At 39.8% G+C, this 13458-nt stretch overlaps 1 protein-coding gene across 2 annotated transcripts in view; it reads right to left on the reverse strand.

Moving 5' to 3' along the window:
• Positions 1–591: 591 nt before the first annotated feature.
• LOC119773009 (neurocalcin-delta A) overlaps positions 592–13458 on the reverse strand; it is a 69821-nt gene continuing 56954 nt past the window's right edge. For both annotated transcript variants that reach the window (XM_038269785.1, XM_038269786.1), the window contains exons 4-5: positions 8081–8200; positions 592–2163 (exon numbers count right to left, since the gene is read on the reverse strand). In XM_038269785.1, coding sequence (XP_038125713.1) covers positions 8103–8200 — 98 coding nt within the window. In that variant the 3' untranslated portion in view covers positions 592–2163; positions 8081–8102. The remainder of the gene's footprint in view (positions 2164–8080; positions 8201–13458) is intronic.

Consider the following 13458-nt stretch of genomic DNA (forward strand, 5'->3'; position numbering starts at 1 on the left):
TTTAAAATTTTCTTCCCTAAAAGGTTTCTGCTTGTTTTTTTTACTTTAGGTTCATTGTTTACTGCGACTAACTCTACCTGCTCTCTTTCATCCCTTTGACATGAAAACAGACTCATAGCTTGTCTGTTTCAGAGACACCTGTAGAGCTAGTTTACTGAAAGAATTATAGATCAGTGCTTCTATTTGTTTTGTATCTCTGCTTCTGTCTCCTTGAACCCCAGTCGGCCTCATCAGAAGGCCGCTCACACTCAGCTGGGTTCTGCTGCAGGTTTCTTTCTGCTAAAGTGGAGTTTTTCCTCTCCACTGTTGCTGCATGCATGCTTGGTGTGAGGGATTGCTGTAGAGTCAACGACACAAAGCAAAACAATATCTAATGTCTCTACCTGCTCACACTGGAGCGAATTCTGCAAAGTCAAGCCAAAATAAATTAAATTGAGTTGTGCATTTCACATAAAAGGTGGAAAATGTCCAGAAATGAACAACAGCTGTCTTTGGACTTTTCACCTGTTAGTTATTTTCCTCTGGAATTTCATCTTACATAGGAGAAAGTGTTTAATCCTATAGTACCCAATTAAACACAGACCACATGCATATGTGCACACTGTATACCATAGATTTAATCTATACCTTTCAATTGACCAAAGAAAAAAGAACAAATCCAAAAGAGGTTCCTGTGTGTCAAAAACGGCCATCACTAAAATACAGGATACCATACAAAACCTACAAAATTCAACAACTACAAACAGTTTGTTCAACATATAACAATTGCACAGTATAAATTCATACAATACTGTTTTTTGTTTTCATTTGGCACAATTTGCTAATTTGTATTCAACAAAAAATATTATACCCGACATGTTTGTCTCTTTTTCAATCCTTTTATAAGAAAAGTTTATCAGTGTACATTTATAAAAAAAAAAAAACAGTAAAAGCGATTCGTCGTGGTATAGTTCGGGTTCTCTGTTGGTCTTTTCTTCTTCTGGACTATGTGAACATTCAAAGCTTCTGGATGCTCGGGGCGGAGGCTTCAGGTGGATCCCGGGTTCAGGCGGGTTCTGCACGTGTCTCTCCTCCTCTCTCTGTGTTGGAGTGAAAAAGCGATCCTGTAAAGCCGAGTGAACCCTCCTGCTGGCGGGACGCCGACACACACTGATGTTTGGACCAACCAGTTTGACTATCTAAGGACTTATAGTAAAAACACACATGCGTCTAAGTCACATGCAAACGTGTTGATATTATTCAGGCCTGTGTACCCAACGGCTACATGCAGCATTTCATTAAACACGTTAAAAGAGAGCATTCGAGGGGGAGTTGGGGTTTTGTTGTTTCCGTGCACCTCACTTAGTCAAATAAAAGATTCTGGTCTGCATGCTTGATATCTGCAACATTTAAATAAACATTTCTATTATTATTATTTTCATTATTATTATTATTTCAGCACAACTTTGTTCTGGACTACATGGAATTTCCTCAACACGTTTAAAATATCTACACTGTGCTCAACCGCCGGGAAAAGCGACATGGGTTTTCCTGTTGCTGCACTCCTACTTCCTGTATGCCAAAATACACAACAAAACAAAAGGAACCAGAAGGAGGGGGGGGGGATGCTCATCAAAAAATCTAAAATAGGAATCAGGGAGCGTAAGCGTGGTGATGTGGCGGTTCCAGCGCGGTACATGAAACAAAGTCTATCGAGTTATCAGAGAAGCATCTTGCTGTCGATAAGAAGGAAGTGGAAGCAGTTCTGGTTGTGAGCTGAGGTCCAATCTGCAGATTGGATGAGCTCACCTGCAGCGCGTGCTGGATCTCTGCCTTCTGTCGTGGGCCTAACTGGAAGAGCGGGGAGAACAGAACGCCAAGCGAAGACACCGATACAGAGACTCCAGTTTACACTGCATATATACACAACCTACGGTCAACCTTCTTTGCACCCTAACAGGCCTACAGGGTGGGGGAGTGGGGGGGGAGGCAGTTAAACACACAGGTGTTTAGTGTGGGGGAGGGGGAACAATGGGGGTATTGATGAAGATTTAGGCTCCATCTCCAAAAAGTCCTCAGTATGGGTTGAAGGCCTTGCTTCTTCTTCATCTTTATCTTGTCCTTCTTAATCATCAGTCGGCTCCACGGTGGAGAATTAGGCAAGTAGAGTCACCTAAAGAAGAACTGTGGAGAAAACGTTCAGAGAGTTATTCTACGTTTAACATCATCATCACCATCATCATCATCATGATCATGACCACAATCATCATTATTGTCATTATCCTCATCATCATCACCATCATCCTTATTATAACCGTCATCATCATCATCCTCATCCTCATCATTGTCACCACCATCATCGTCGTCCTCTTCCTCATCATCATCATCCTAATCCATGAGGATGATGATGATGACTCTGTTGTGGCATCAGCCATTTTTTATGGAGCTGTCTGTTGGAGCAGTGGCTTATCTATAGATGAGAGAAAGTGGCTGGATCAGCTGATCAGGAAGGCCAGCTCTGTGATTGGATGCCCTCTGCACTCAGTGCAGGAGGTGGAAAACAAAAGGATCCTAAATAAATGAACATCTTTGTTGGATAATGTCTCCCTCCCCATGCATGAAGCTGTTGCTGAACTGGAGAGCTCCTTTAGGGACAGACTGCTGCACCCTGAATGCACCATGGAGCGTTATCACAGATCCTTCCTCCCAGCAACTGGAAGACTCTATAACCACCACTGTTCCCAACAACTTCAATAAGTTGTTACATTCATGCAGATTTTGCACAGTTTCTGGCTTAGTCAGTTAAATAACATGCTGCTGTCATTTTGAACATCTCTGATGTTGCTGCAATTTTCAAATATCCATTACTGTAGAAATGTCTATAGCCGTATATTGATTATTTTGTCCTCCAGATGCACAGTTTTATATGGTTAAAACACTTAACAGTACAGTATTTTGTTTATTTTTTTAAACTTTTCACTATTCACTATTTTACTATTAACTATTTCATTCATTATGTTATTTTTTTAAACTTTTCTAAGGTTCACATTTGTGTGACCATTTTTACTAAAACCTTTTTGCTGCTGTAACCAGAATTTCCCCATTGTGGGACTATAAAGGGATTTCCTATTCTATTCTATTCTATTCTATTCTATTCTATTCTATTCTATTCTATTCTATTCTATTCTATTCTATTCTATTCTATTCTAATCTATTCTATTATACTCATCACATTTTCCACACATGTTCTGTCATTTTGTTCATATATTCCATGTTCCATTGAACATGTGGAACTGATGATCACAGATTTCTCAGGTTAACATAATTTAAATTGACTCTTTTTTATATTAGTCAAAAAGTCAAACTATTTTTGTTTATATTTTATTTTTCAGTTTCTGACAGATGAGGCAGGGGAAATCTCCCTGAAATTGACTGAAATGTTAAAAGAAAGTCAAACTCAGCTGAAATGATGTTTCCTCCATGTTGAATTAGCTGCAATGTGAATCAAACTCTCCTCTAACTTCTGATCAATCAGTGAATCTCTCACTGATTGATTCTAGCTCTGCAAAATTTGATTTAACAATAAGTTTTTTAACAATAAATTCTTGAAAAAGGCCTATAGACTTTTATTTTTGTTAGGTATGATGACTTTCTGCTTATAGCAAATGAAAACATGTAATAAAAGAATAGAACATTTCATCAAGCATAAAATAATTCAATAATGTAACTTAGGCTTAAAAAAAAAAGCTATAAAATTCTTCCTTAAAAGCTATTTTAGGCTGACAAACAAGTATCATCAGAACATATTTAGATTTATTGTTGACAGCTCTGCAGCTCCTCCAGAGTAACCATGGATACCGAGACTGCTTCTCTGATTATTTCCCCTTTCATTTAGGTGGACAGTTTTGTCCTGGTAGGTTTGCAGTTGCACCATCTTCCTCTCACTTCCTAAAGCAGCCCTGCTTTGGATCCTGGTTTTCATCTGACCCTGACCTGCCTGCTGCTCTGCACTTTACTTCACTCTTTAACCGTCATGTGTTATTGTCCCACAGTTAGAGCGCTGAAAAAGGTATAAATCTCTAAAGGCCTTCAGAGAACAGCTGGATTCATACTGAACCCATTCAAGATGATCTATGCTGATAGAGATTATCAGTCATCCAGTTCATAGTCATTCCGTAAAAGTAGAAAAAAACAACAATCCACTGGACTTGGTTTCCAAGGTTTGAAGACGTTTCGCTTGCCCTCCAGCTTGAATGAATTGAGAAAGCTTCCTGGAGAGGAAGCGAAACGTCTTCAAACCTTGGAAACCAAGTCCAGTGGATTGTTTTTTCTTTTTTTTTTTTAAACTTTTACGGAATTTAAGGTGATCGTTTCCACTGGATTATTTTAGGAATAACAGTAAACAGGCTGAGGATAAACCAACAACACACTTTACGATCAACATTTGTTAAATAATAAAAATCTTGTATTGTTTCCTGAAATCTGAGATTTCAATCAAATGTGACTAAAACCAAAATAGTTTAATTAATGTAAACATTTTATACACCCTTAGGATTATTTTAATTGATGATGGGTGGGTCTGTTAAACCCTTATAATAACTGCTGGAACTAATGTTTTCCCCAAGTAGTTTATCTAATTAGAACACTTCCTCTGTCAGGATAAAAGGTCATCTTCATTTTGTCCGTGGCAAAGATTTGGGAATGGAATGAGAGCGCTGTCCTTGATCTAAAAACAGTGCAATATTTTCATAAGGCTGGAACCATGGATATCTCCTCCTGTATAGATGTATGTATGATGTATGATGTATGATGTAACGATGTGATGATGTGTCAGTTCGAGTTGTATAAAATGCTTCTTTAAGTGTGAATCGTGGCCACTTAAACTAGATGTGAGCCCGGATGGTAAGCAGCTCCTTTCTGTAACTCTAAGCAACTTCTCTGATCTGAGTAAGATTACAATTTCTGCCAAAATCTGTTGTCATGTTCGATGGTTATTTAATACATATACATTATGAAGTATATGTATGAAATTTTATTTCTCAGGAAAAAAAATGGAGAGAAAAAGCTTCAAGGTGTAAACTCAGAGCTTTCCTTTACAACACAGTGAAGGAAATCCTTCTAACTGTATGTAGGTGTGAGTGTGTGAGTCAGAGGGACAGGATGTCCTCCCCAGCCTCCAGTCGATGTGCAGACTTAGACTTAAATAAACTTTACTGTCATTTTGTACACAGTGTATACAAAATGTAATTTTATTTAGTACAGCTAAATAAGGTTCGCAAGCAAGTTTGGTTTTGGCCGGTGTCTCAGAAGCATCTTGCTAACCAGTTAGCAACTTAGTGCTAGTAGGTTCCCAATGGGAAATTCCATTGTGACCAAGTAGCACTAAATTGGTGACTTAGAAACAACACTGTCAAGGAACGCTATGGACAGAGGAAACATGCAAGAGGAGGAGAGTTTTGTGTTGGAGGTTGTGGATGAGTCTCCTCTGTCATCCATTTTTTATTTATAGGAGGAAAGCGGGGACGAAGATGTTGTGGAAGAGGACGCCAGGGCGGCAGAAGCTTGGTTTGGTGTAGAAGGCTTCCAGCCTTACATGTTTGAGCCCTTGCATCGCAACGCTGCCAGTTCTGTTAGCTCTACACCTGCTGAAGACACAGACGTCCATCCCCGTGAACACTGGGACGGAACTCAATGGGAAAGGAAATGATTCTGATTTCAACCGTTGCATATATTAGCTGCGAAGATGCTATTACCGAAAAAATTTGATTGACAGATGACTGTTGATATATGATTGGCCGAATTTAGGTGTTCAGGTTGACGTATAAATAACTGGCCTGCATAAGATAATGAAAAAACCCCACAGATTTTAAGACAGGATTTTTATTTAAATAGACATTTTCTAAATTTTGGAACAATATCGTGTCTGATATGTACTGAGTAAATTTTTTATTTATTTTTTTAACATACTTTAATAATCCCAGAGCGAAATCAATTCTCTGCATTTAACCCATTCCCTTGGAGAGCAGTGGGCTGCCATTGTGCGGCGCCGGCGCCCGGGGAGCAGTGTGGGGTTAAGGGTCTTGCTCAGGGACCCAGAGTGGTTTAAGCCAGAAGGATTTGACATTTAAATATGACTTCCCTATGACTTTAAAGTGCAGCAGTGGTCAAAAGTAAACATTGTTAGAAAAAAAACATGGTCAAAAAAACAAAAAAAAAAAACGGATTGATATGGTCAGTTTGATCTAGAGACTGTGATATGATTTATATGATTTTTCAACATTCAGCTTTTTTATTTATTTTTTTTAGTTTTTGAACATTCAGCTGTCTGATGGCGGTGGGTAAGAAGCTGTTTTGGAATCTGCTGGACCTGCATCGAATGCTGCAAAGCCTCTACCCAGAGGGCAGCAGGGAGAACAGTCCATGGTGAGGGGGTGCAGCATCAGGTTGATTCTGTCAGTGTGAGCAGGCATCATGGGGGAGTTCAGGGAAACCTGCTCCTCCATTAATCTCTGTTGTTGAAAACTGCGGCTGGGAATCCACTGACTCATATTGAGGTCAGAGCACTTTTCCTCTCTCTGTTAGAGAAAACTCACTTCATTCTGACTGAATAGAAGGTGATATCTGACCCTAAAAAGGCAGTAAAGTGGGTTACAGAAGCTGATATTTAAAAAGGAGCTGCATAAAAAGCAAACCCATTCAAACAGGAGTAAAATCCTTCATTGATAAGTCAGCAGCGCGATAATGGTGTGTCATACAGAGGAGGGATAAAGAAAACCTAATCTTAACAAAAAAACACACTGGAAAAACGAGCTAGAAATAAGTTAAATTGTATTAAATTAAGTGTATTTATACTTAATTTGGGTAGGTAAATGAGATAGTTTGCCAATGGAATGAGTATTCTTAGTCTTAAAATAAGATAATTAGATAACATGCACTTAAAATTAGACAATGCGATTGTGTTTTCTTATTTTAAGTGTAAATTGTCTTGTTCCATTGGCAAAGTGTTTGTTTTACCTCCTCAGTTCAAGAAAAAATGCCTAATTTAGATTTTGATTTTTTTCCAGCTCTCTCTGCTTTTCCCCAGAGTAGCTTTGCCTCGTCTGTTCCTGTTTGGCTTTGACACCATCCTGGAAAGAAATATCAGCTGTGCTGCTTCCATCAACACCCTTGTTTATAGATGCTGGAGATCGGCCTGTTTTCCAGTGTGGTCCTGTTTCTCTGACCGTGACTGGCTGGATGTGCTCTCTTCGTCCTCTGGCATGGGAGCTGCCTTGGAGCTCGTCTGCCTGGCTGTGTGTTTCCTGGACGGGGCCGCCTTTTACAGCTGCTTTTTGTATCTCTGCTTCTGTCTCCTTGAACCCCAGTCGGCCTCAGCAGAGGGCCGCTCACACTGAGGCTGGTTCTGCTGGAGGTATCTTCCTGTTAAAAGGGAGTTTTTCCTCTCCACTGTCGCTACAAGCATGCTTAGTGGGAGGGATTGTATTTGAGTCAATGAGTCGATGCAATCAACTGGTTTTCCTTAGATAGAAAACTTTGTATCAATTTGACTGTATGATCTGGTTGAACTTTAAAGTGCCTTGAGATGACATGTGTTTTGAATTTGGTGCTATATAAATAAACTGAATTGAAATTGAATTGAACAATCTGTCTTTTTAAAAATGTCCCCACTTAAATCTGAAATGACAAAGGAATGGATGATAGGAGGAAACAGAGAGCTCCCCTCTCCTCTCAGAATTGCTCGATCTTTTTCAAGCAACGATATAAATTTCTTTTAAAAAGATCACTTATTTTTAGAAGCTCAAACTTAAAGGCTTTTAATCCAATAAAAAAAAATCATAGAAGGTTTTCTATGTCATTTTAGGACTTTGTTAACTTGCGCTGCACGTTTCCAGCATCATCTCCTACAGCCTGGTGTGGATGACCCCTCCCACAGCCACTGAACAGGTTCCCCTCGTGGGAGAAAATAGCCGTTAGTGAGGCTGGACCTCTGCCCTCCTCGGTTACATCAGCGCTGCAGCTCTGAACCGATAATGTGTTCCTGCTCGTCATCATCACCTCTCCTCTAATCACAACAAAACCTTTAAAAAAAAAAAAAGCTTACAGATTGTGGCACCGCCTCGGGTTTAGAACTGGCCGGCGCTGCTGGGGTCGCACTGCAGCAGGCGGACGATGGAGGGGTCGCTTTTGGCTCCTTTGATGAACTCCTCCAGAGACAGCTTACCTGTGCACACAAACGAGCAGAAACCACATCATTTAGCATTTGGATTTTTAAGAATAAACATGGTTGAGAGACACAAAGGAAGAAAACTTTTGAAGAGTGGGTTTGGCTTTAATTAATGCTCAGAACTAGCTGTAATAACGAGCATGCTTTGGTTGTGCAGTGGTTAGCGCACACAACCCATGTGCGGAGGCCTTAGCCTTGACTTGGGTTCGAATTTGACCTTTGGTCCTTTGCCACATATCTCTCATATCTCCTTCCTGTCAGCCTACTCCAAACACGAGCTGTAAAAACCCTGAAAAATAAAGAACTAGCTATAATATCTGTTGTCATCTGCTCCAGTATCAGAGGGAAGCCCAATAATGTCCTGCAGCTTAATCTATTGGATCCCATTTTTTAAACTTCTTTCTGGGATGGAACCGAGAACAGAGAGACACACCCAGCTGTATAACAAAATGAGACCAAAATTGTTATTTTTATTTCTCTGTAAATATAAATACATGAAAGCTGTTAAAGCTTAAATTCTTCAGGACTTTTTATTGACATGGTTTTATTTTTTCTGGATTATATATAACCTCTTAACCCTGCTTTCTTATTGGTCCATTACACTGGAAAAAAAATCAAAATCTAGATAAGTCTTTTTAGTGCATTTGTTCTTGGATTGAGGAGGTAAAAGAGACATTTTGCCAATGGAACAAGACAATTTACATTTAAAATAAGAAAACACAATTGCATTGTGTTATTTCAAGTGCATGTTATCAAATATCTTATTTTAAGAGTAAAAATACTCATTCCATTGGCAAACTATCTCATTTACTTACTCAAATTAAGGATACACTTAATTTAAGAAATGTTTACTTATTTCTAGACCATTTTTCCAGTGTATTTCCACCAGGTGGCAGTGTTTAGGTGTTTTTAATCTGCCTAAAACCAACTTCTTCACTTCTTCCCTAAAATCTTCCTCCTCAAAATAAACATCAGTTGTTTCCTTTCCTGTTGTCTCTCTCTCTCTCTCTCTCTCTCTCTCTCCTGGTTTTCCTCTGGTTCTGGTTCTGGTTCCTCCCTCTCACACTGCTCAGTAACTACTGTTTCTACTACAGCCGTATAACCAGCTTCACTCCTCTCATTCTGATGATTAAAGCACATTAAGCAGGTTTGCATAGAGTCCCTCATCTGTCCCAGTTCCTCCGTCAGTTCTAAACACTGTCAGAACAATGTAAACGGAAAGAGATCTAATCTCGGACTGAAGTATTTTCCACTTCCTGCTTGATTTCAGCTGAATAATTCTTGGACTCTTCTAGATCCTTTTTATTTCATCTTTTAAACAGAAGCTTCAGGATCAAAACATTAAGATGGCTGAAAGTATAAACCTAACAATATATCTTGAAAAAAAAGCCCCACATGCTTTTATTATCATAAAACTGTCTTTTCTTTGTCATTTGAAACATATATTTGTCCCCTGAATCATTAAATATTTAATATTTCTATTTCATTCCCTTCTTGCCCCCCCATTCATATTTCCTCAAGTATTTCTTTTGATTCCATTTTAAATTCTAGTGAATCCTTTTCATATTCCTGAGTTAATTACAGAGTCATTATATAATCAAGGAGGCCCATGGCGCGTCATGAGGGGAAAAAAAACACGTAAACAGAGACAGCTGTCTTTCCTAAATTTCAGTCTTTGAATTATTGTTTTTTTTATCCTAATTTTCACGTTGTTTGATAGATTCTACAACTATCACTGCTTTTTAAATTAGCTACTTTTTAGAAAACAATCAACGTTTAAAGTCAGACATTAACTGCTTTACTTCTGCTTGTTTTCTTATAGAAAAACATGTTGTTTCCTTAATGCTAGCTCTCTGTTTATGGTTTAGTAACACTACTGTCGCTAAACAAAGCGTTTAGTCAGTAAGCTCACTGATACATATGAGGTCCATATGGTTCGACGGGTCACTGCCACCAAATATAACACTGATCTGAGCTTTCTTCCTTGTAGTCCTCCTTATAGCGCTGAAATAAATATGTGAAAGTCCTTCACTCTGGCTACTGTTTACTAATTTTCAGTCCAGTTGCTGTTTGGATTATTTTTCAAAAGTTAGCTGTCCTGCTAAGGCAGTCTTTTCTCAAGAATACTGTTGACATTAAAAAGGCTCCTAAACGCATGGAGATGAACTGATGAACTTGCAGGGATGAGCTGGATAGCAGTTTCAGCATGTTATGTTATTTGAAAATAAACAGTTTTTATGCTGAAAAAAGTATTAAAACTGCTATAGGCTTAAGATTCTGGAAGACATAGGGACAACTTCTCTTCTTTCTGCTTCATTCCATTTCACTCTATCCAATTCTTTACTATTTATTAGCTCAACTCCTAACTGGTATATTCCTGTTAGGCTGTGACACCACCCTGAAGAGAAACATCAGCTGGTCACCAGCAGACCCTCCGAATATAGACGATGGAGTTGAACTTTTTTTTTCAGAACTTGGTCCTTTTTCTCTCCTTAACATAGCTATTGGCTCAGCTTTTATTGACTAAGTGTATGTGCTCTCTTTCATTCTTGTTGCCATGAAAACTGGCGATCTGTTTCCTAGACATGCCCACCTATGGAGCTAGTGTTTTACTTCCGTCTACTGGATTTCTTTCTGTTAAAAGGACATTTTCCTCTCCACTGTCACTGGATGGATGCTCGGAGAGAAGGATTGCTGTAGAACATGGCATGTGACTCTGGCATCTATATGACTTTAGTTATGCTTGACCTAACGGCTGCACGCCTAGATCAGTTAGAAGGGATTCAGCATGTTACTCTTAATTGGTTTAAATTATATCTGACTGACCTTTATGTGGCAAAATTGGCAACGCTAAATAATCTATTGCGTCCTATGAGTCGCACAAGGCCTGATTTTAGAGACCCTGCCCTATTCTTTGTTCTTTGTTTTATACTGAGAAGACATAGGATTGATTTTCATTTTTATGCTGATGACTGCTAAATCTATTTGCCCCTAAAGCAGGGAGATGGTTCTTTAGTGTTTATTGATGTGTTTGAATGACAATAAAGCCTGGCTGGCCCTTAACTTTTTACATTTGAATAAGAAGAAAACTGTGGTTATAATGTTGGGACCAAACCCCCCCTGTGACTCCACTGCTTTAGACCCAAGACCGCTGACACCATATTTTATATCAAAAGTCACAAATATGGGTTTAAAGTGGACAGTGATTTTAAATATGGACACCAAATTGGAGTGGTTGTCAGATCTTATTTTTATCAGTTAAGACGATTAGCAAAACTAAAACCTTTTTCTCTCAAGGCAGCCATTGAAACAGTTATCTCCTGTTTTTATTTCATCTTGGTTGGATTACTGTAACAGACTCTATGTTGGCGTGCGCCAGTCTTTGCTGTCTTCACAAATGTAGCTCCTCGTCTTTTAACTCGTACTCCTAAATATGACCACTTCAGTCCTGTCCTTGCTTTTCTCCACTGGCTGCCTGTGCATTTAGAGTCAATTTTAAAATTCTTACCCTTCTTTTTTAAGTGCTTAAATGACCTTGCCTCATCTTACCTCTCTGAGCTTCTTAACCCCTACTTACCTCCTCGGTCCATCAGGGCAGCAGAACAGCAGCTCCTGTCGGTTCCGAGGTTTCTCAGCGTTTTATTGTCATTAAAGTACATCAAAGAGATGTCAAAGAGCATTGAAATGAACTCTCTGCATTTAACCCATCCCCTTCGGGAGCAGTGGGCTTCCATTGTGCGGCGCCCGGGGAGCAGTGTGGGGTTAAGGGTCTTTGCTCAGGGACCCAGAGTGACAGTCTGTGGGAGTGGGGCTTGAACTTAGACCCTCTGGATTCCAAGCGCAATGCCTTTGGAATGGTTTAAAAGGAAACTCAGAGGGATGACAGCCTCCGACCATCAATGCTTCTCTTTTTGGGAATATCCTCCAGCTGCACATGAAAGAGGCTCCTTCGCTGCCAACTCTAAAACTTGGCTCAACACTTACTTGTATTTACTGGCTTTTAACATTGGCAGGACTTAGTTGTTATGACCTTGTTTGTTTAGCTGAAACAAATAATTATTATTGCCTTATTAGTACCTTTGTGCTGCATTTTATTATTTTGTTGTGTTTTATTATTCTAAGATATGATTGGCAATTTGTTTTCAGCATTTAGCTGTTTTACAGAGCTTTACGAATAAAGTTAATGATGACGATAGAGTCAACTACACTACAACTACTAGAAGCAAATGGCTGCTGTTCGTTCTCATCCAAGAGAAGCGAATCCTACAAAGTCAATAACTGGATGCAATCAGCTGGTTTTATTCAGATATAAAAAATTTAACCAATTTGACTAAATGATCTGATCGGATTTTTACTTTAAATGTGTTGTGAACTGGCTCTATTGTATATAAACAAACCTACTCTGGTGCTGTAAGCATGGTAAGTTTAAGATAAACAATTCAGAAATGTACTCTTTTTTTTATTTTCGCTCATGTCCGTGTATTAAAAAGAAATGTTTATATTAAGTAGTAAGCATGAGATCGATAGACGGATCGGTGCAGCGTCGGCAGCGATGCGGTCGCTTAATCAGACTGTCGTGATGAAGAGGGAGCTGAGTCGGGGGGGAAAAGCTCTCGATTTACTGATCAATCTACGTTCCCACCCTCATCTATGGTCATTTGATCTGGGTAATGACAGAAAGAGGACGAAATGAGTTTCCTTCACATCGTGGCTAGGCGCACCCTTCAAGATCGGGTGAGGGGCTCAGTTACCCGAGAGGAGCTCGGAGTAGAGCCGTTGCTCCTCCACATCGAAAGGAGCCTGCTGAGGCGGCTCGAGCATCTGTTACAGGTGCTTCCTAGTCGCCTCCCTCGGGAGGTGTTCCAGGCATGTCCTATTGGGAGGAGGCGTCATGGAAGGCCCAGGACACGCTGGAGGGACTACGAGCTGGCCTGATGTCGCCTCTGGGTCCCCCCAGAGCAGCTGGAGGAGGTGTGTGTGGATCTGGAAGTCTTGGCATCTCTGCTTAGAATGCTGCCTCTGCGACCCGGCCCCAGATAAAACGGAAGAAAATGGATGGATGGATGGATGGATGTAACCAGCCATAACGTAAAGTATGTCAACAATAGAAATTACGGCTTCAACTATAGTTATTTCCATCCATCCATCCATCCATCCATCCATCCATCCATCCATCCATCCATCCATCCATCCATCCATCCATCCATCCATCCATCCATCCATCCATCCATCCATCCTCTTCCTCTTATCCGGGG

This window comes from Cyprinodon tularosa, unplaced genomic scaffold (genome assembly GCF_016077235.1).
Source record: "Cyprinodon tularosa strain WSP-4 unplaced genomic scaffold, ASM1607723v1 ctg739, whole genome shotgun sequence".
Classification (NCBI taxonomy): domain Eukaryota; kingdom Metazoa; phylum Chordata; class Actinopteri; order Cyprinodontiformes; family Cyprinodontidae; genus Cyprinodon; species Cyprinodon tularosa.